The sequence below is a fragment of the Manacus candei genome, unplaced genomic scaffold (assembly GCF_025592945.1).
Source record: "Manacus candei isolate 608988 ecotype Guabito, Panama unplaced genomic scaffold, ASM2559294v1 h1tg000049l, whole genome shotgun sequence".
NCBI lineage: Eukaryota > Metazoa > Chordata > Aves > Passeriformes > Pipridae > Manacus > Manacus candei.
The window spans coordinates 12,726,986-12,750,526 of NW_026138097.1; the positions used below are offsets into that span (position 1 = coordinate 12,726,986).

The 23,541-nt window shown below is 38.3% G+C and overlaps 1 protein-coding gene across 2 annotated transcripts in view; it reads left to right on the forward strand.

Annotated features, from left to right (window-relative positions):
* Positions 1 to 23,541, forward strand: part of CAP2 (cyclase associated actin cytoskeleton regulatory protein 2) — a 68,562-nt gene that overhangs the window by 10,587 nt on the left and 34,434 nt on the right. For both annotated transcript variants that reach the window (XM_051799209.1, XM_051799210.1), the window contains 3 exons: positions 1,199 to 1,323; positions 4,851 to 4,951; positions 21,900 to 21,977. In XM_051799209.1, the coding sequence (XP_051655169.1) occupies positions 1,200 to 1,323; positions 4,851 to 4,951; positions 21,900 to 21,977 (303 nt within the window). In that variant the 5' untranslated portion in view covers position 1,199. The remainder of the gene's footprint in view (positions 1 to 1,198; positions 1,324 to 4,850; positions 4,952 to 21,899; positions 21,978 to 23,541) is intronic.

Sequence of the window (23,541 nt, forward strand, 5' to 3'; positions counted from 1 at the left end):
AGCCTATTGGAATCTACTATTATGCTTTAATATCTTAAAAGTACTAGCACTTTTAGCAGGCTCTTCTTTAGGAACTGGTACATTTACACATATATTCCGGGTATGCCTAAGCTTTCTAGTCTACAAGCCAAACAGGAATCAACCACAAGGTAGTGGTGCCAGAGAGCCTCTGACTACCTGCTTGCCCCAGCTGGGGATGCAAGTTCTGCTGCTGCTCCTACTTCTGCACACCCCAGTGCTGGGCAGGGGATGCAGCCTAGTGTGGGAGCTGGCTTGGAACTGTTCTCAAGGATCACGTTAATTAAATGATAGGGGATTTAAACATAGCTTTATCTTTGCTTATATAACTCGTTCTCACTCTGGATTGTATATAGCACTTTTTTCCCTGAGAGATTGGCCAGTATTCAAAAATGTCAATGCCTACACTGCTTCACATGTAAGAGAGCAGATAATCACATTGTAGGGATAGAAATAATGTGTGAGTTGTTAAAAATTTAACCTAATTTCTATTTAATTTTAAATCAACAGCACTGTAGCAGTACTGCACAAGCAGGCCTCTGGATTTTTTTTTCTTTCCAAAGGTTAATTAATGCTTGATTCAAAAAACTTGGAAAAACACTGATTCATATACTTACCAGAAGAATAAACACTTCAATCAAGTGACTGAGGCTTACTGCAAAGCATGAAAGACTGAGACAAATTTCAGAATGTACCTTTTCAAGAATCAGGGAGTATACATTTAAAGTCTTCCTTTCTGTCAAGTATTAATTGGCTCTGTACTTTTCGCCTCTGTAAATGGTTGATGCAAATCATTGTAGACGTAACTTTTAACCAGTTACTTCTGTAACTGTTTCAGTCATCTCAGTATCTGACTGGGAGCATACACATACATTTGTCATAAACTATCCACAGGCAGACTTTCCAAAGCTACACTAGCAATGGTTTGAATCTACTATTTACAATGAAAAAACAGAGCTCGGTTTTGGTCATATTCTCTGTTGACAAAGAGGCAAGGTACCCTATGTCAGCTTCATCACTGCAAATGCTTATCTGTCAGAAAGACAGTACGTAAAAAATATGAGTTTTACCATAGAAGTTTATAAAAGAAAAAGCCAGAAGGTGAACAGAACTGTAGCATGAAGTGTGGACTTTATTTACAGGGGTCTAACGCTGTTTCTATCCTTTATGATTTTTTCAGAATGGCAGAGACTCATGGTTTGATGGAGAGATTGGAGAAAGCAGTGACTCGACTTGAATCATTATTTTCCAATTCACATAGGTCTGGTGGAATGGAGTGTGATGGCATCAATGGAGTCAATGGAAGTAAGTCTGTTTTTTTGAAGTACCATCTCTCTGTTATTTAAAAATTGCAAGTAGTGCATGTGTTTGTCTTCTAAGAGGGAGTGCAATCCCACTCGTTGCAAATTCTAAATTAATATAGCCTAGAGAATTCAAGATTTGACTGTTTCTGAAATATACTGTCCATATCTCAAGCTTTATTATTCTTTCCATCTTGGCATTTATATCGCTGTAAATAACTCACCAAATGAAAATGTCTGCTTGAGCCCAATTAGCAGAAGAAATGAGACATCCCGAAAATTTACAGCAGAAATATTTCTGTAGAGGTCACCAATATAAACACGGTGTTTATTTGCCAGCTCTCTCTGAATTTCACAGTGCAGACCCACTTCATTTAATTGTTTAATATCCTTAATCAAATATGAGTTTGTTCATAAGCATTTGCTTGGACTGCTACACATCCATGGCCTTACGTTGCTGTCTCTCAAACTCTCTTTTCTCAAGTGGATCTCCAAAGCACTACATTGAAGAATATACCAAAAAAAGTCTGTTTATTCACATCATATCACCAAGTCATATTTTTTCACTCCTTAATTTTTTGTTGTTTCTGAAATTTATTGGATAAATAACCCTATAAACATGGCAGCTCCAAATTCGATTGAATAGAGGTGTCCTTTCCTTTCTCCAGAGCTTGTTTTTTCATCTAGAACCCCGACATATATCTCTTTATTAGCTTCATGTCCTTTGCTTTCTGTATTCCTTGGCCCTTTTGTGCGTTCTCCAGAGAAGAGTGCATCCCAGCACAGACTCAGCTGCTGTACAGAAGCTGCAGAATGCAAAGAAAGTTGCAGGCAGCTTCCTTTACTGACACAGCAGCAAGTCAGTGTGTGAGCTGCTTCACTGTCCTCTCTGCCAGCCCTGACCCAACAACATATGCGAGAGACCTTCCCCACACTTACGTGTGCCATGGGCCTACACACTGGCAGCTGCTGTGGAGCAGCTGACAGAGAGCAGCATGTTCCTGTGGCAGGAGGGGAGCATCTTCCAGCAGGCTTCCATAGCAGAGGAGTTAGCCAGTCACAGGAAGCTGGAGTAATGAAATGCTTAAAGTCAAGAGAAAACCTAGACAGCTAGTAAACCAAAGCAAAGTCATGGAGAAATATGATCCATGTGCAAACTGACAAATAAATCAATCACTACTAGGAGATGTACATTTCTCAAAAATACAGACTTCAATTCTATAGTGAGTCTATTTAGGTGTATCTCTCTATTTATCCAGAGCTCAGTATTGCAAACCAGGTCTGCTTCAGAACAGGAGATAACTCGCCATGTGAGGTGCTTCTGTTTATATTCTTGACCTAACCTAAGAGCTCAGGCAGGTGAAAAGATTTACTCCCCGGGGAAGCAGAGGCTTAAAATCCCAACAGATCCCTAAAAGACACTAACTGACAAACCTTGTTGGAGTGAGATTATAAAACACACCCACTGGGAGACTGCGGTAAGAAGCTGAGATGAGCAGCACCATGGGGCGCTTGCCAGCCTGCACCACATCTTCAGGCAGAGCTGTCTCACACAGGGACTCAGGAATTAGCTTTTGCTTGTGCAGTTAGGAAAGTCTTCAGCTTGTGTGACTGATATGCCTACAGCGCCACGAACACTGTTCTGTATGCCCGTGTTACTGTGCCTCTGTGGAGGTTCACATGCCCTCCACAGCCACTGCAGAGTAAACAATCTTACAGGTCTCTTTTCTTTTCCTCCATTAAAACTGACACTCAGCCAGAGCATGACCTTTTTTAAATCTCTAGTGGAAATGGAGATATATTGCTTTCTTCTACCATGCCCCCCCTGCCCTAAAAGACCAATCCATAGTTAGAATTATTTAGAAAAAAAACCAACTCGACTTTTCAGTTAATATGTTTTCAGAAATAACAAAATAACGAGGAGGACGGGAGACCTGTACGTTTACTGTTTTCCTAAATGGCATTACAACAGCAGGATTGCAAATAAATCATTCAATTGCTCTGCACAGCCTGCAGCAAATTCTAGTAAATGCTCCTGAGAGTTAGCTGTATTGAATAGTAAAAAATAGCATGGTTGCTTTCTAGTTTTGCATAGGACAATTGCCATTTGGTGAACTGCAATGTAAAACTCTGCTATAAAGTAAAAGGTTACAGTGATTCTTTTGAAAACATACACAGATTTTGACAAAGAACATAAATGGGCTTTCAGAAGCATCTTCACCACTAAAACCTTTTGTATACTGGGTCATTTGAGGGGTTTACATACAAACACTTAATATGGAGGAATGCCCAGAAATTCCTAGAATTATAGGTGAATGACATCAAGAGAACAAAAGGAACCTCGAAATTCCACCTAGCTAAGTACATTTTCTTTTTCAGACAGACCACTGCAAACTCCAGTTGCCAGAGCTTGTCTTTTTTTCTGTCAAGGAGCCAGATGACTCTTGTGGAATAAAGAGGTCTTTCAAAGATTATGAATTTGGACACAATTGTCATATAGTGCCAGAAGGTTAAAGCAGATTTTTTGAGTAAAGCCTGGTACCTCTTCAGACCAATCTTCAGGCTTCATTAATAAGGGAGAGAGACTGGGAAGAATTTTAACCTTGATCCCTCAGATCCTACATATGCCATAAATTCACCTGTGTGTCACTCATGCTGTATCTGGCAAAGGTTCTGAGGCATAGACAAGACATGAGGATATGTCAGGAAGTAAAGGGAGGGCTGGGTGGCATCCAAGGAAAGATTATTTTTGCTATCTCAACAGGTACATAGAGTCATGTAGAAGCTAGGAGCATAAGATATTGAGCCTTGTCTGCATTTTCTGAGTGTCCACTTTATCAGGAAACTGCTCTGTACACCATATAGAAAATAGCAGTTTTATTCCTGTAGTGTTAGACTGTATAACATGTATGTAGTCAATGAGATATGTTATCTAGAAGACTTGTTTGAGCTTTCTTTGTCCGGTGACGGTTTCATAAGGTGAGATGACAAAATAGGAGATCACAAAGCCACATCTCACTGCACAGGTCTTATGTCAACCCATTCTAAAGACTTTCTTCCTGGAAATGGAATGGATTGCTATTCAAAGCCAACAAACAATATGAAGACCTTCAGGAATGGGTGGGTAGTATAAAAATAGTTGTTGATTGTGGTGCAGATTCATTTTAAGGGATAATACTTTAACAGGAGAATTTTGTTAAGACAATAATACTTCTCAGGTCACTAGGCCTTTGAAGGGCTGAGAAGTGTTTATTTTAGCACTTGTCATTTTAAGACAAACACTACATTGTACACAGTAAATTCTCATCATGTTTCTACTCAAGTTCTACCAAGAGCAAGATTTTTTTTTTATTTTCTAGCTAGGATAAAAAAAAAATTATACATCCATTTTCAGTGACTTCACCAATCAGAAATGAAGTTACAGCAATCTCCTCTGTTTCTATGGTATATTTCCTCCACCTATTACACAGGAATGTCCTATGCATTATGTACTTTATGAACCCATTATAATGGAATTCTTTTCTTTCCTAGGCATAGCACCATATGTTGAAGCCTTTGATAGGCTGCTGAATGGAAGTGTTGCGGAGTTTCTCAGGTACAGCAAGATTCTTGAAGGTGACGTGAAGACACATGTGAGTATTTACTCAGATTTTCTTCTGATGATAGAAGTACACAAGTCTTGGAATCTGTGTGATCAGCCTTGATTTCCGAGTAGAGTAGAATCTTAATAGCAGAATTACCTCTGAATTATTGATTCTTCTAGTAGTAATAGTCTGGCATAACACACTGAGTACAGTTGGTTCAGGAAGGACAAAAGGTTCTATGGATTGATAAGAAGAGATTGCTTGCCTGTTACAGCACCAAAAGTTGAAGACTTCTCAGTCACAAGCAATCTGAATTGTCACATTGGCTGCTAAGCTCTTTGCATGACAGGGACACAATTGAGAACATATGTCAGCAAATGAGTAGCAAACACTAGGTGAGCCCAAGCAATGGTAGCTTCCTGTGGTTGTTTTCTAGTCATGTGTATCATCATTACAGTTAGAGATTTTGTTCTTTTGACTGTTTGTTTTAATTACTTACATCTCTTTCATTTGGAACCATATAGCAAACTAAAAAATTAGTATGTCATCCATTTAAATGACCCATTTTTTACTACATATGTTATGGTAAGGAAGTACTATGCTGTCATTTTCATGATGAAAATACTTCCTAACTTTATGAACCTCTTGTGGTCAGAACTTGTGTTTTTCATTTTATTTTTTAAGCTAGTCTTCTCTAAAACTGGTGGTGATAGAATGACAAGGAGTGGACTCATCTTACAAGCAGCTTGCCGATACTGATTTTGGAAAAAAACCCCACCCCACACACAAAAGAGCCAGCATCAGTTTGAGCTGAATCTGAAGGAGTGTGAAACTTTTGTCTCCTAGTAGGTCCATGCCACCCGGCCCTTCTCTGTACAATTCTCAGTGGATTGCAGCTGCTGCTCCATGTAACAAACACTGTAGAGAGAAAAACATGCAGTCCTACAGCCTACCGGGATTCATGTTGCAAGGCCAACATAAATATTCTTCAAGACAGCCAAAGCAACCAGCCTACTCACAGAGCAGGATGACTGAATTATTCTTTGAACTGTGTTTTTTTCTATGGTGTTATATGTTCTTGTTTGTAGGGCAGAGTTGCTGACCTAGTTAGGCCTAGGAAACAGGAGGAAGTAAGGAGATCAGGGAATTCTAGAGGATCTTTTTGTTTCTAAGGAAATGCTGCACTTCCTTTTTATTTGAAAAAGCCTGAACAATTATACTATAAGCTACAATGTATGTACTTTGTTCTTCAGAGAAATTAGGGAAAATTAATAAATGGGGCTGGGAGGGGAAGAGGAGGATTTATCAACCTGACTAAGCAGAGGATTGCTCCCTGGAAAGGATCAGTTCTAACTTGGTTATTGCATTCATTAGACATCATTATTTTGAAGTTGATTTTTCAACAGTTTAGATCTGAGTGATCCAGAAATAGCCTTAGTACCAACACTAAGCAGGGAAAAGTATTGCATTTAACATTCTAAATGACTAAAACCTTTTTAATATACACTATCTCTAAATGTTTAAATCAGTAAATGTATTAATTTATGCATTTGTCACTATTTGATACTCATAATTGAGTCCACATAAAAGATGATTAATAATTTATCTGCCATGTCTGTGAATAGTCCCTAGCATATTGTTGATGATAGTGTAATGCAAGCTGTGATAAAGGAGTATTTGTTAGGACTATATGCTTAGACATTGCATTAGCTTTCCTTACATAAAGAAACCGGTGATTCTGATTGCAGCCTACTAAATATTCTGAAATCTTAGATTCTGAATTTACAACATGGAGCAGACTGTGGTTGCCTTATGCTCATGCTTATCACTGAAGCAACATCTGTGCTTTACCTTAACAAGTGGAACAAGGAGTATTTTTCTTCTGGGTGTCTTATAGACCATGTGTCCCTCAGCATTATACTTGCAGCTGCTGTCTCTTTCACATAATGAGCTGAAGGGAAGGTTGTATTTTATTTCAAAAAACACCTGTTGCCTTGAAAAACCTCACATACCTGACAGACCAGAATGGTAATATGAGAGAAAGAGAGACTTCATATTATGCTAAAGAAATGAGGGATTTAACATGTTGTGTTTTGTGCTGATTGCCGTAATGATTGTGTGGTTTGTGTTCCTGGCAACAGGAAGAATACAGACGCAACTAATATCTGTTGGGGAGCCTCATTCCAATTTTTTCAGCATGCTGTACTCTAAACAGTCTATTGAAAGAGAAAAAAATAAAATAATAAGAAAAGAACTAAGAGCTAGCTCCTGGCTTTGTTAAACACAGCAGCATAGTGAATTTTACAAAGATCAGTTTATCAGAGTTCTGCTTAGACTCAATCTTGAGAGCAGCATATTTCTCATTCAAATTACAGTACCTGCAGTGGTGAATCTCTGAGGTCAACTGCACTGAAGAAATGAACCACTTTTTAAGAGACAGAGAGAATGGCTAGGGTTTTTACACAGTCTATTTAAAACAAATTATCCTAAACAGCTGAGATGCTTTCCCTGTCCTGTCACTGGGGAATAAAGATCCAGTGATTATATGGATATTTCTATGAAATACGAAGTCCCCTACAGGCACAAATTTTATGGAACCACTTTCTGCTGTCCATGTCGTAACTAATAGAGAATGTGAAGTCAGTGACTAACAGTTAGTGTGGCAGGACTGCTACCAAGCAGGTGTCTTTGGCCTGACATACCAGTGAGAGGAAGCTGTCACCAACTATTAAGGTTATAACAGCCCTGAATCTGACTCACCGTATCTGCCAACACCAAACCGTTCTTCTGTCAGAACGAGGGAAATTCAAAATCAGTATAAAACAGTTCTCTTCTGCCCAGCTGAGAGTACAGTCCCGTTGCTTTGCCCACCTGCATCCAGCACTGCAGAAAATGTGCCAAGGTTGACTAAGAGCTGCTTGTGGAAGACATGGTCTACCTTCAGATTGTCTCCCAATGAGGAAGCTGGTCAAGCAGGTTTGATGGGCTCTTCTCCTTGTCAAAGCAAAATTTTAGAAGCCCAAGGAGCAGGTTTTTGTGATGTGTTTATTATGAGCTTCTTCACATTGTTTTTGTTTAAGTGATAACTCAAGTGGTGGAATACTTTGGCTTGAGTTTGAATAATGTACCAGATCAGACATCACGATAAGAAGAGAATGTACTAGTTCTATAAAAGAAAGATAGATAATGTAACATTTCCATATTTTAGTATTTTATGTGGGACAGAGCAGAGCATAATTACAGCCTTCTGTCAAAAACATAAGCTAATACTTGCCTTTCTTTTACTTGTTTATTTGTAAAAACCTTTTAACCTACCAACCCCACCAGTTGAAAGAACAGATTGTCTGTGTGATTCAGTTATGTTCCCTCTTCTCTCATCCAAGCTATTTAGCTTGGAATGGAAAACTTTAAAAAATATGGATGTCTTTTCCCTCCTCTCTTCCATCAGCTTGCAGCTGCTGAAATGCAGAGCTCAGAGAAGCAACCACCTTGGAACATTCAGAAATGAAATGACTGTTGGTTCGCTTGCTCACTTATTGGGAGAGAGTTGAGATGCAATTCATTACATGTATGACTACACCAACAAGGTAGCACAGAAGCAATTCATAGCACATTGTCCAATCTACAGGGGTTCTTTCTGTGCATGCACTGATTTCTTTTCATGATGAGCAGAGAAAGCAATATTCACCCCACAAACGTTGGTCTTATGCACATACCCACAGAATTTCTTTTCCTTATCTATTACGTGAAAGCAATGACATTCTTCTCTTCTTCTTCCGTGTATAGTCCATGTAAATATAAGCAGACAACTGAAATGAGATGTCTTTTATGAGGTATATATACACTTTGCAAAGTGCTGCTCCAGTTTGGCCTATCAGTGAAGTTAAAAAATCCTAGCTGCCTCTTTTTTTTCCAAAGAGTATTTATGACACATGAAATAACTGCATGGTGCCTTTTCATATGACAGATGTCAAAGAATTAGTCAATGACGTTCATAGCCCCAAACTTTGTACAGGATGTGCTGCTGTCTGTGCTACACCAAAAAAAACCACTTTTGCACTTTATCTTAGCTAATCTAAATGCAGACTATCAAAGCCATTATTTGACTGATTCCTCATTAACAAGGCAATTTGCTTACAGGGCAACAGAATGCACAAGTGTACTCTCGTGTTCATCCTTTGTGCTCAGAGGCTGTGTGGTTTTAGGTATTGTGTTGAAAGTTGAATTAGAGCTCAGAGAGGAGGATGATGTCAACATGCCCAGAGAGAAGCTTGTTGTCAGGCTGCCTTTGCATTTCTGTGATAGGTATTTTCTGCTACATGAAATAAACACCAAACCAAGTAGCTGCTGCAGGACTGGGAAAAACATATGACAATACATAAAAAAAGAATAAGAAGACAAACATTTTTTACAGCATATAAAGTGCAGTCAGCTGAAAGAAAGAGACTAAGCGTAGAAAACGGTAGTGCTGTCCAATAAAAGTGAAAATAAAATGACGTCATCGACCAAAAAAAGCAACCTTGGAAATCTATCAGTGTTAAAGTTGATTTTGTAATGCTAATTCAGCTGTATTTCCCACCCTGTATATGTACTAGGAGATCCTTCATAACCTAAGCAATAAAGAATGTTCACTTGAATAGGATAAGAAAGGTGGAAATGCATTATACACAATGTAGCCAGGTGCCTAACCCAGAAAAAAGTAACATTTTTAGGAGTTTTACAACCTTTGATTGCTCTCTTCCGAAGGACTACTACTGGTGTGGTCTAGGGATTGAATCTGGCTTTCAAAACAGGCGGGATTTATTGGGTCAGGTGTAATGGGTGTGCAGACATGGTTGCATCTGTCTGGCTGTAAGACACCTGGTTGGGAATAAAGATGGCTCCTTATCATGAGGAACCTGTCCATTGTGAGTCTAGAACAACACCCCCTGAAAGAGTGGGAGTTTTTCCATTCATTTTGATGGGAGCTGGATCAGTTTCTTGACAATGACATTGCAGTGCGTACCACTTGCTTTTCCTATTATTTAAAAAGGCAAGGAGGAGACAAAAGTCAAACAGACAGTATTGAAAAATACAACACCATGGTGGCCAGTTCTGGGCATTTAGTTGTGTATTGCTGGCATGAAAAACATCACCTATAAATTTAGGGAGGTGGTGGTGGGAATATATAATGAGAACATTCCATATGGCATTTTCTCAGTCAGAAACATAAGAAATCAGAAACACAAACACTCAATGCTGTCAAGAGTTCTTCATAACCTGCTTTGATGGGGCTTCTTTGAATATGGAGTAGTTCCTGACTAAACCCATGAGTAGTTGATTTCAAAGTAGTGCAGTTGATCAGGGACCATTTTAGACCAAGGTATAAAATGGTTGCCCCCTAAAAGCAGGGATTATATCTGTGTGTGTTTACCCAGTACAGTGGCGTTTTCTGATCTCCCAAGGATGTGAGAAAAGGTATCCAAATGATTTGTGTGGGAAACATTATATGCAGTAAGAAACCAAAGAAAAATCCATCATGTTTGTCCAAGAAAATGTTAGATAACTTGCTCATATGGAAAAAAATTCTGATTGTGAAGGGCTCTTTAATTGACCAGATGAATTCAACATAATAGATTTAAGGTCCATGTTTTACCAATTAATTTAACTAATGATTGCAGCAATTAATCAAGGTATACATTATATTTTCAGCCATTTGAAGTCAAAATCAGAACTAATCATATGCTTAACTCATGCTAGTTTTACTGTCCTCTAAAATTTTTTCCTTGAAGACCTTTAAGAGCAAATGCAAGTCAACTGGCAGGAAACCACTTTTTCTTGGTGGTTTTCCAGGAGAAGTAGGTGTAGACTAGAGGCATAATTGTCCCACAAGTTGAAAGCCACTGCATCAGCTTAACCAAAAATCATAAAGTGATAAAATTACATGGCTAAATAAGCTAGCTAAATGACAGATAGCTTTAATATGTGGACCAGCTGCACTCACAGCCTCAAGTACAGTGCGAGAGGGTCTCCACGAGCCTGTTGCAAAGCCATTGTGTAGGACACTTGCTAGTGTAAAGTCAGGAGAAACTTGGTAGGGAGGATTGGAGACGTGGAGTTGGCAAGGTCCACAAGGAAGCCTTGATAAGGTAAAGGGACCTTTACTTTTCCCTCTGATTCAAAACAGCTAGGATTTAGAGGGCATAGGTCCAGTCATATCAGGCACTTGGCCTCAGAGCAGTGAGGCCAAGTTGTGAGGCTGTTGTTCTCACAACAGTAATTTTCAGTGAACCACTGGCAAATTACACTATCTTCATCCACCAGAAAAAACAAGACAGAGGAGTTATAAAACCACGAAAAGATCCATTAGAAAAATCAAGACAGTATCCTTACAATTGTCATTGGCACGAATGTCTTGTGACTGAAAATTCTTTTTACTGGTGCTCATGGTTCTTATTTTTCTTGTGAAGAATTATGATTTTTCAAGTTGGAGTAGTAAAATTCTATAAATCCATTTGTTTCAAGCTGAGAAATATGCACCCATGAATGCTCTTTCCCCCCTCCCCCCCATTTTTTTCTGTTTTGGGACACACATCTCACATGCTTGATTGATGTCATTTGTTGCTACAGGCTGTGAGCAAGTCTTTTATTAATTTTCAGTCTCATTCTTTCTGAAGAGCACGTGCACACTCTTTTCACTCATCTGCCTCCCCATCCCTGACCTGATTTTATTTTGCTAGTTGGACGTTGCAACAGTTTTGAGTGTATAGAAATGCTGGGCTTGGAAACTGAGAAGGCTGTTCATTGTAGTCAGCAAAAAACCAAACAATGAGCTCAGAATCTGGCTCTTCAGTCAGTTTCTAGTAAAAAGGAGTTCAGTGAATAATGAGAATTAAACCACAAGGGAAACCAATGTGCGGTTTGAATGTTGTTTTAAATAAGCTGGGAGTGCTGTCAGGAGTGATGAGGGTATAATGTGGCCACAAATGTGCATTGCCTCTTTTTATCCCGTATGAATTGCATGATCAATGTATTCACATCTGTGAATATTGAAGAGTCCATTAGACTAGATTAAACCATAAGACTGTCACTGCTAACTTCTTTTAGTCTATTGACATCCATAAATTGAACTATATATTTCCACAATTAATCTGAACTACAAAGGAGTTTAAGTATTGCTACATAGTTTCATAAGTTTAATTGTATGTTTTATTCTAAATCCCAGAGATATAATGAAAAGATTCATTAAGGATTTTTAGATAGATCTTTGAGGCTGACATATTTCTTCCTCGTTGCTTTAATACATGTTCTGTTTAAAAAACCACCTTAGTTCAGATCTGATTTTCAGTCACATCACTGTGTACCATAGGTAAGCACCTTGCCTTTCAGAGGGGCTGAGGCTCCCTCTACAAGTACACACAGGCTTTTGATATTTAACACCTCTGAAAAGAGAAACATAGTTCAGGTGGGAAGAAATATTAAATATTATTATAGATGTCTGAGGTTTAAGTTTTGAACTTATTTCCATGTTAGCAAATTTCGATTGGGGCCTGGGATTCTTCTGAGGTAATAAAAGTGGAAGTGAATTTACAAGGAGACAGGTTTGGCACTGTGAACCTTTGAGTTACTTTTGGGGAGCTCAGTGGGACTACATGAAGAATGAGGTGCGTGGGCAATGTCACCAGTTGTCTTGAAGTGCATGAGAGGCAGAACAGTCTTTTCAGTATAAGAACCTGTTTGTCCAAACTTTCTTTCTAAAGTTACTACAATTTCTTAGAAATGAATGGGTCTCCAGTCTTTGTATCAGGCAATTTGGTATTTGTCACACGAAGTCAAGAAATCTGTTCCTCGGTCAAGTGCTCAGTGAACAGTGCTAGAAGAATATTTAGGACAAGTACTGTAATCTTTTTAATTTACAGAGATACGCATCTGAACTGCTTAGAACTTGTGTTAAACTGGGGACACACGAATGACATCCTAAAGCCTGTGAAATCATAAGGTCTTTTCTGAAATTTCCTCAGCATGGATTTGGGTCTTCACTGAGAAGGGCTTCTGACAGAATAGCTGGGGATAGGGAGTGGGGCTGCTTAATAACAGGCCTCAGGGGCAAAACAGCCCATCAGAGAGATAACCAGAGTGCCTGCAGCCAGTGCAGCAAAAGGTTGTTTGTGCAGATCACAGTGAGACCTGTGGGTCCCCAAGATCTCTGTGGTTGTCCAATGTGCTGGTTTACAGGATACGTTCCGTGGAGGAAATGTAGGTTTTCTTTTCCTCAGGGAAATGAGGTCTTTCCACAAATAGTTCCTTAACACAGGCAACCAGGTCCTCCAAAGGATTCTGAGCTCAGATGTCCATGAGGAAAAAAAAAGGAACCTGAATTTTAAAACTGTTGATCTTAATAATAACCAAAGCTTGGACTTCATTCTTCAGTACATGGTATGTGGCTCCTGTTTATTTAAAGAAATAATGCACACTTTCAGAGATACAGACTGTAGCTCCAAGTAATAGTAGAAACTAGAAAATTTGAAAGTGTGAGAAACTTTAATGTACTGCACTTTCTGTTCTTCAGTGAAATCCTGAACTGGGATGGATTTCCTTTCTCACCTCTCTTTGAGAAACCTGTTTGCTTTTGTAGGCTAGTCAGCACAAAGAGCTAGAAGAGCTCTCTCAGGAAGACCGTGGTAAGCTTCCACGAATGCCTGTGCAGGTTGGGGTGCCGCTACTCTTCCTAATACTGATTACAAAAAAAGTTACATTTTGTTATTGCATAATCTTTGACATGTGATACAAAGAATATTCACATAATGATGTTAGTTACATTTATTTCCACTGGAAAAACCAACAGTAGTGGCCTAATATAGATTTTAGTGATGCTTCCTCTGTACTGTATAAAAGCAATTCCTTCTTATGATGTTTTTATGTTTGTTTTTAAAATGTTTGGCTCTTTTTATCAGTTATTTGTTTCTATGATTATCACTAATTACACATTATAAGGCAGAAAATGTTATCACAAATCCCCACACAGCTGACAAAGCATTTTGGGCATGTCCAGTCTATAGATAAGCACCAGGGACTAGGTGCTTAAAGCTAGATCGGATTTTGCAATGTGCCAATAGCATCTTTTACTTCTACTGATGTTGAGGCTTTTAAATGTGTGCTGTGCAGTGAGACAGCTTTGAAATCTCTTAGCAGGCTACTGACTCTTTGCAGAAGACAGCAGTCTGCAATGTAAATGGCAAACTTGAATTCTTGAACATTTTCAAAACTGTTCAGAAAGGTATTGAAAAAAAGCCCCACTACTTTAGTCTGTAAATAGGCATCTTCATTAATGTGTGGACTATTTATTTTTACATAGAGTTCTCAGTATTTTTCTATGCTGAATTTTCTGGAATCCCTAACTATCAGTACATTACATCTGTTTTTGGAACTTCCATGTAAAAGTTGAAATGAACAGAGGTCAAGAGAGTTGCAGATTTTTGGCTGCTGAAAAACATATTAATGAAGAGTTTGTGAATCTGGAAGACAAAAAAGCAGCCTGAGCTTTAGGAGAGCATCAACTGGTCAACAGCTTTGGTCTGGACTTGTTCTTCTTCTCTAATGGATAGACATTTTTGGTGAATACAATCTCCTATTGCTTCACTTGGCAATAATCAGTAGCCACAATGGCCCTAAAACCAAATATTTATATCTGTCTGAAACAGTGACAGATGAATTGATTGCTTCTGCTACCAATATTAATAATTAATTATTTAACAAAGCTGATATTTTTAACAGTATTCATTAGGTTTCAAAGTTAACAGTCCCTTGAGATCAATCAGAAAAATTCACGTCATTTAAAACTGAGAGAGTTTAGAGGCAATTCTGGAACACTGGCAAATTTTATTGGTGCAAAAGATGCAGAACCCATTTACCCAATATTGTAATTAATGTAAAACCAACTGTTGTGGCTTTAGATATCCCTTTACTCCAGTACATCTGTCCAGTTCATGTTTCATGTGGAGAAGTGAAATGGCAGTAACAATTTACCCCAAACAATTCTATCCCCCTGTCTTACGTCATTAGCACCGAAAGATCTTTATGACCAGTATGGTTTGAGCTCCACCAGATAAGAACTCTGAGTGGTTTAAGTCCAAGTCAAACTTACTAAAAGGTAATGAACCTAGATATAGATGCTACTCTTAAATAACAAATAAGTAATATTTACTAGCACTGTGCACAGTTACGTGACACAGTGTTTAAGACACTGGCAGATATAAACATCTAGAGAGACCAACACTGACACAATTGATAGCACTGACTGGTACTGTAAAGGCAGTAGCAATGCTGAGAAATTTTAACAAAAATTTCCCCAATATAGACATAACCATGAAGACTAAAAAACTCTAAAAAAACCCCCAGTAACAGAGGACAGCTGATTGACAGTAGTCAAATGTATCTGTCTGAAAATAGAAAATATCTGGGGTGGCTTCTGACTCTGTCAAAATCAGTGGCAAATCTCCCTCTGACTTCAATTTTAACTTGAATTTCATCCCTGTTTTCTGCATGGACTGTTAAGAGAAAGGTGACAGGTTTTTTATTTTCATTCCTTTTCCTGTATAAAAAGTTCTCTGTTTGGAGAACTGCCACTAACTCTTCAGCTCTTGGTCCAGTTTTTAAAAAAACTGTATCGGCCAATGAGCTGTACAAAATAAATACTGTCTCTTTAGCAGGCCTGGACAGTTTCTATGGCAGCCCCTTATTTAATCGAAACTCCATTCTATTTCCATTTCTTTCCTCTCCCTTCAAGCCACCAGCCACTTCACCACTTCGCTTTGAAGAGGCTTTTGAAAGCAGAATGTAAAAGATAAACTGTTTCTCTTCCTCTGGCAGTGCTGTCCCTTTTAGAGAAATGCTGGGGTCTTTGCTCAAAACAGGGAAGCTCGATCTGTAGTTGTCATTTGCTGTCAGTCATTGTGTCTTTTGCTAGACACAAAGGACTCAAAATTATTTATGTGGAAACTACATTTAGAACTCTGGATCACTAAATCCTTGATCTATTCCCTCATATCCTCTTTACTATTTGGTTTCAGAATAAAGACATTAAGTATATTTTGGAAATCAAAAATATATAGAACTGTATTTTGATTTGCAAATTATCACTGTTAAAGTTAGCATGTATATATATATACACACAGATGTGTAGTATTCTCCAACAACAGAAGTCCAGGGAATTCTGATATTTACATTGTGCTTTTCAGTGCTGTGACTGAGGAAATATGGTATTAAATACAATAGCATTTGACAAATTTAATATTATGAGGTCAATAGGGTAATTTTCATGACTGAATGTCATTAGGAAATCCTATGTTTGTTTCTCTTACTTCTATTTAGTTTTATTATTTTTTCAAATACTGAATTTACATGTAACTTGAGATCTGAATGCATGTGCCTGTTTGTTCTTGTAGTTTGCCAAGCTGTTGTCACATAAATAATATTTATATTTTTTGTTGCTTGGATACCATAGTGATGGTCAACTTAGATTGAATAGAACATTGAAAATGAGAGACAGATCCTAAAATCACATCTGCTCCAGAGAACTGCAGTTTTCCAAAGCAAACTGGTAGTTTAAGCTTTAAGTTCAGTGCATCTACATCTACTCAATCTGAAAGTGCAAGTCTGGATGAAATCTGTGCTCATGCTCCTTCAAACAGATCAGAAGCATTGTCTTCATTAAACATCTCTCACAGAGCCTCTGGCAATTTTTCAAGCAGTGGCTTCAGGGAAATATCAGAAGTTGGCATTATATTGTGGCAGAGAAGGTTAAACCAGTTGCTATTAAAAAGGTGATTTGTAAGTAAGTATGATTCCTCCATTAACTTCTGGAGGCTTAGCTGGGAAGAGGCCTGTCTGTGCTGCTACTGCAATTGTGACAGAGGGGTCACTGCCGCAGGTTTCCACAGGCATGGAATTGGGCTCTCATGGCATATGTGTCAGACTTCAGCTCTTCCAACCATATCAGTCACCTAAGTCAGCTGTCAAATACACGTGAAGTAAAGGATTAAGATGCCTTATTCCACAATTTACTGGTGGGGAAATTGAGGTGGTGTGTGGAATGCCACATGGTCCTGGCATTCAGGTCCAATATCACAGCGATCTCCTCCAGCCTCTGGAACAAACCGCTGAAAGCAGAGTAGGAAATGCTTTAATGAACTTGCTTCCTTCCTCATCTGAGGAATCTGATTTGATGATTGATGTGTCCATGCATAATGCCAAGAATGCCAAAAGGATTACCCAGAGTTTTCAGATGTTAGTTATCTGTTCCTCCAAAATATGCGCATTTTTGTCTGCAGACAGATGTTTGTGAGTTTGTGGTCTACTCCGCTCTGTTAAATTTGCTCATGATTCCTATGCATTTTTGACACTCAGGCTTCATTACTGTGAATCAGTATAACTGAATGAGTTTCAGCTGATTTGTTCTGTGGCAGTCTTTTGGCTGAGCTGCACAAGTTGTTGAGAAAAATCCTCCCTGCTCCATTTTCACTCATTAGTGAGTATGGGTATGGGGGTCTAATGAAAGTGTCATCTCCCTCTAAAAGTGTAGTGCTCTCTGCTGAGTTACACAGCCTGCCTACTAAGCAGAAGGAGGTAGCAATGAAGTGTCGCGTTTCAAAGACTATAAGAAAGAACTGGAATAGTGATGGACTGAACTTATGCATTCTTAATGAGAAGAAACTCTTCTAGTACTTTGATGGGATGCATGGAAAGAAGTACTTCGTGCTCAGAAACAGTGAAACTCTGAAAGCTATTTTTAAAGCTGTTGCAGAAAGAAGGAAGTAACTGTGGCAGAAGTCTCACAAAATTCTTCTTGTAAAATGCAAATACTGTGTTAGCATGATCCTTTGATTAAGATTTAAATTCAGAGGTGACAGATGTAACTGCTCTGATCCCTACACAGTTATAAGCTTTTTGGACTGGATAGATTTTGGGCATACAGCACAAGCCTTGCGATCATTATCTAGTCTGCTGACCGCTGAATGTTTCCAACATCTTGTAATAAATTTCGGATAATAAAAAAAAATGCAAAAGCCACCCTTTAAATGTACCACGTGTAACTCAAGAGAATGTTACCATTGGCTTGGGTGTCTTCAATAGCAGAATATTTCTTAAAGACAGCTCCTAGACATTTTGAGAAAGTGGCCTTGGCCACACTTTGCAGTAGTGGAGAAGGAGTAATACAAGTCTGGAGGAAAAGTGCATCCTGACAGTTTTCACATCTCTCAGACAAGCTAGAAACATGTATAAAGCATACTCAAGGAATGCCAGTCTTTTAGGAACATCAGTGTGTGTCATCCAACAGTCTTATCTCCAGCTCTGACTAAATTCCAGTACTTCATCAGAAAGAGATGAACAATCAGACAAGAAACTATTTGTTACTGTATGCTTTGAGTGGAGAAAAAATTCCTGCTTGGCCTCCTTGAGTGACCACTGGGATCCCAAATGCATGTGTTTAATGCAGTGCAAACAAAGTGCCAGGCACATTTTTCAAACCTCATTGGTGTTACAGCTCAGTATATGTTTAAGAACTCAATAAACAATCTTAACTTTCGATATCTAAGGACTCTTTACTCATGTTTATTATCTGTTTGATCAACATCTAAAGCTCTCTCTTAACATAATTCTACCTCTTTATAGGAATTTGAAAGGTCTCTTCTGAACTTCACTTTTTGGATTGTTGGAAAGCTTCTAAATTTGAGACTATGTTTACTTATGACCCAGTTTTCAGACTTTTTCTTCATTCTCTATTATTTACATTGTCTATGAGAAAGAATCCTCATATTCCTCAGCCACTCTGTTGCTAAGCAAAACAAGTGAAACTGAAAATTTATCTTTGTATGACAGATACTTATTGCTCTAAACAAGTAGGTTGTCTCTGTGTCAATTCTGATTTAAGCTCATAATTTTTAATGCAGGTGAATAATGCTTTGCACAGAATTCCAGAGGAGGTTCTCTCCAACAGTACTAACACTTCTGTAGCTTTACTGAAAATACTTTGCTACATCCACTGTAGAACTGCATAAGCTCTTTTCACAAAGCAACCCTCCTGGCTTTTACACTTGTGTTTTCCAATCTTCAGTATTTCCAATTAATCAGTTCCATGTTTATACCTAGAAGGGGCAGCAAGGGAGGACTGCTAAACTCTATCCAATTCATATTACCTGTGCCAACAAAATCATCTTACCCTTCTCAATTGATGAGTTAGTCCTTCTTGACCATGTTAAAACCTCCTAACTTTGTGTTTCCTATGAATTTTTTGAGTGCACACTTAATTCTTCCCGTTAGGACACTAATAACCATATTGATTGCTCCTAAAGCTAATCTCTGAGAAACACAACTAGCAACTTTCCTCCTCTCAAATAACACCACCTCTAATATACACTATTATTGCCTCTGTTCATCCAGCTTCTTATCCAACTGAATAATTTTAATACTAGTTTGCATCACTGCCACTCAAAGTATGAGTTTCCTATGAGTACAATAAGCATTTTATATGATATCTAAATATACAAGATCTGACACATTATCCTTTTCTAAGAAATAAAGTAATGATTTTAAACACAGATGATGTCGTAATTTCTCCCATTTTTAATATTCATATGTGTTTTTAATGACTTCTTTCAAATCTGGTTTAAATGTTCATGGTGCTAAGGTCAAACTAACAGCAATGATATCACTTGACATCCTTTTCCCCCCTTCTTCTTGGGCATATTTGCCCAATTCGTCATTGCATACTTCTGTCATCTAGTACCATCTCCAAATGATATATCTTTAAAATCTTTTCTACTTGTTCTTCCATCTGTCAGTGTCTTCAGTACTCTAGAAAAAAAATAATACAGACCCAATGATTTTGTCACACTAAGCTACATATATTTGACTTCTCTTTCAAGTGATCTAATTCCCATTGATTTATCACCATTCTCCTTGGCTATCCTTTCAATATCTTTGTGTACATCAGTTCCTTGAAATTAGAGAAAAGCTTTTATTCCACAACAGGTAAACTGTACATTAAAAATAATGTAGGCATGCCCAGCTTACCCTTCAGATCAGTGTCATGGCCCTACTTCATTGCTTTATTTCTTTATTGTTCCAGTAGTTAAAAATAATATGCCTTTGTTTTACTTTTCTGTGCAAGGTACAGTTCAATAAGACCTTTATCCACCATTCCTTTGCTTGTACATATTATGATGCATGCAGAAGAATTCTCCTTTATAATCAAGGCTTCTTCTCACTCTTTGGAGGTTTTGTATCTATTCTTAGTATGTTGCTTTAGTTATTTATTCATTCAGAGACTCTTTCCTACAATTTCCCCCTCCTGCCTAGCGCACATAGATTATTTTCATTCTTAATGTAAATCCATCCTTTCCTGCATTCAAATCATTAAGGTCCTCAGAGCAATCATGTTCTTTCACTGATTTTTATATTTTCTAAAATTTTGCCTTGTACCAGGCCTTAGCTATAGATTTATTTTTGTCCATCTTGCAAATTAAGAAGCTCTGAATTCATTCATAATCACTTCCTCCCCAGGAGCATCAGTTTTTGCTCAGCTGTTCTACAAGGTTCTCCTCACACACTCACAACCCCCCCCAAGCTTAAAATAACCCAAACCTTGTTGTTTTATGAATTTCTGTACCAAAAAGTCAGTCATCTGAAATGTCTAAGAATATCTAAACCTTGCTATTATCGATGGTATTTATGTCTCTCTCTGGAAAATTTAAGTCTCCTATGCTCATACAAGTTCCCTTATTATTTATTTCTCTATCTATTTATAGAGATGATTAGACCCTTCCAAATCTCAGCCTGTCAGACCATATTATCCCCTTCTCTCAAATACTGTCCAAGTTAGGTCTCTTTTACCATCTTCCATGTACTGATTTTCATCCTAACAGATCATGTTTTATTCATGCCATTACATTTTAAGATGAATAAACACAATTTGGCTGTTTTACTTTTCTACAACTTCAAATTTCCTGACTTTTATGTATTTTAAGTTGCATCCATATAGGCTTGTATATAAAATTTCCTTGTTTTCTTTTTAGATTGAAAAAACCCCAAGGAAAAACAGCATGAGCTTCCCCCACCCTTTCACAAAGTGATTATAAATGTACCTATTCATATTAGATTAACTTAACAGCATTTGGTTTGGTTTGATCTTTATTTAGCAATATACACTAGCTATGAATCGTTCTTTTCTATACCGGTAATGCTTTCTCGTAGTCACTGCTGATCTACCTGGATGAGGTATAGGGATGCTGAAATTCTGATTCTAATCAGAATGTACATCATTCAGAATGTACAGAAAATGCGTAGGGTTCAAATGAACAAAAAGGACCAGAAATTTGATGAGTAGGGAACACCCAGGAGTATAGAGATTTACCTCCCATCCCCACTGGTAGCATGTAAACATACTGTACCCAAATTCTAGAGTTCTGTGAGGGAAAATTGCCCAGAAACCCTCAACCACAATCTCTCGTAGCCATCAATCTTAGAGTCTGCCTACAGATGACAGGCAAGGAATTATTTAGAGTATAGTCCCTCAGCAAATGTGCCAAGCTCAACTCTTCTTAAACAGCACTACAGCCTAAGTTCCAGTTCAACAGAAAGTTTGCAGGTTGCTGTTTGCAGTGGTAATAAGTTCTTACCCTGCACTTGGGTATAAGCATCACCATTAAAATGCCTAGACATCCTCTGAAGTGTTAAAATTAAGTCCTCCTGTGACTAATCTTAGAAATTATAACCAAAAGCCTGCATATCAACTCACTGTATTTCCTATCTGAGAAATATAGGGAACTTAATCTTACACGTAAAAAAAAATTTATAGCTAAGTCAGTACTGCAATACATTACTTCCAGTCAACTCTGCTGTGATTTAGATGAGAAGCGGCAAGAAAGATTTGAGCTGTCACGCTTGACTCTGAGCTGCCAAGAAGAAGCATTGGAGGTTACAGGCTAAGGTTTAATTTGTATTCCTCCTTTTGTTACAGGCAGAGATGGTACGTGCTGCTTTCCAAGCGCAGAGATCTTTCCTGGTGTTAGCATCTCAGTGTCAAGAGCCTCAAGAGGTAAGGAAAGTGACCTACAGTTTCAAGAGGCAGCGTATTTAAAAGCCTGTATTCCTATATGTCATCGAGTTCTGCATTTGCTTTTATTTGTTACGTTATTTATACAGCACACTTAGAGGCTTGCTTTCACTTTTATAAGCATGGTAATAATCAGAAAGCCATGGTTCAGGGTTAAGAACCTTTTCTGTACTAATACATATAAGATTGTTAAAGAAAGCAAAAGAGGTTTCCACTTCGTGGCTGTAAGTGGGATCAGTGTTTCTCTGGAAACTGGAAATGCCATGGAATAGAATGGTTTTTTGCTAGCCCCCCAGGGATGCTCTATGACAGACATTAAAGTCAGGGTATAAGCTAGTGAGAGAAAAATCAATACTGGCCTGTAGACTCAGTATTCTCCAAGCTGAGGTCCAGGTTAGGCCAATTCTGGATGGAAGGCAAAGCCTTTTGTCAAGAAAATGAAAAAACCACTTTTATCAAGTTGATTTATATACTTATTTTAGTGGCAACTATTTAAATCCTCCCCTCACAACTAGAAAGCTCAGGGAAGCTGTGGAGTTGTTATGATATCTCATTTGTAGTTTCTAGAGGGCACAAGGACAATAGCACTGCATCATTCCTGGGAACAGCAATCATGTAGCCCTTCTGTGGGACCACCCTCGAGCCTTCCTTCTTGGAGCATGCAGAGAATGAAGTCTTCACTTGCAGTCTCTCCATGGCCTTCAGTTCAGCATTTTTGCATTAGCTCCCCACTACAAAATGCATTGAACTCCCTATTTTCAAGTCACAACTCTCTGCACATGATATAAATTATTGATTTTTTGATGTCACTATTGTTCTTAGAGGCACAAATTAAAAGTTTTTCTAATCAGTATGTCTCAGTGGCAAGGGTACTCAAGGAAAAGAAAAAAAGCACAGATATTTCAGGCAAGACCGTAGATTTAGAGTTCCAAGCAGGAAGGGATCAGTTGTTTTTCCAGCTGTCCCTGATCTGAGAGAGTAAAAGTGGGTCATGATTCACAGAGAACAGGCAAAATTCCCATTGGTACAGGCCTCAAGCAGTCATTTATATTGGCTGTGAATACAACTGGACCCAGTGGCCCACAAAACTCTCCATGCTCGTAGGTAAAATATTCCCCAGTGAACAGTTTCCAGTGGCCCATAATGTAATGCAATGTTCTGAAGGGTTGGGATTGTCCCAGCTCTGGTTCGAGTAAAGGCTGTAGGTCATGGTTTGGCCTACTGAGCTGATGTGCTATCAGTGTGATTTTCTCAGCTTTTCCAGTAAGAATGGCAATGGATTCTCTCTTACCTTTACAAATTTCTGACCTCAAGTCAAGGCTGTGAGATTTTTTCAGCTGTAAAGTTTAGAAATTTCATTTAAAAATGGCAACAAAACAAGCTAAAAAAAAAAAAGGAATAGATGTAAAAAGAGATTCTGCAGCAATCCAGAATGACAGTTACAGAAACATTAAGAAAAGCACCAAATAATAAAAACCTTGTCATAAACATCACCAGAGCTTGCCATGTGTATCCGTAAGTCTTAGTTGCACATTATCAGTCTTGC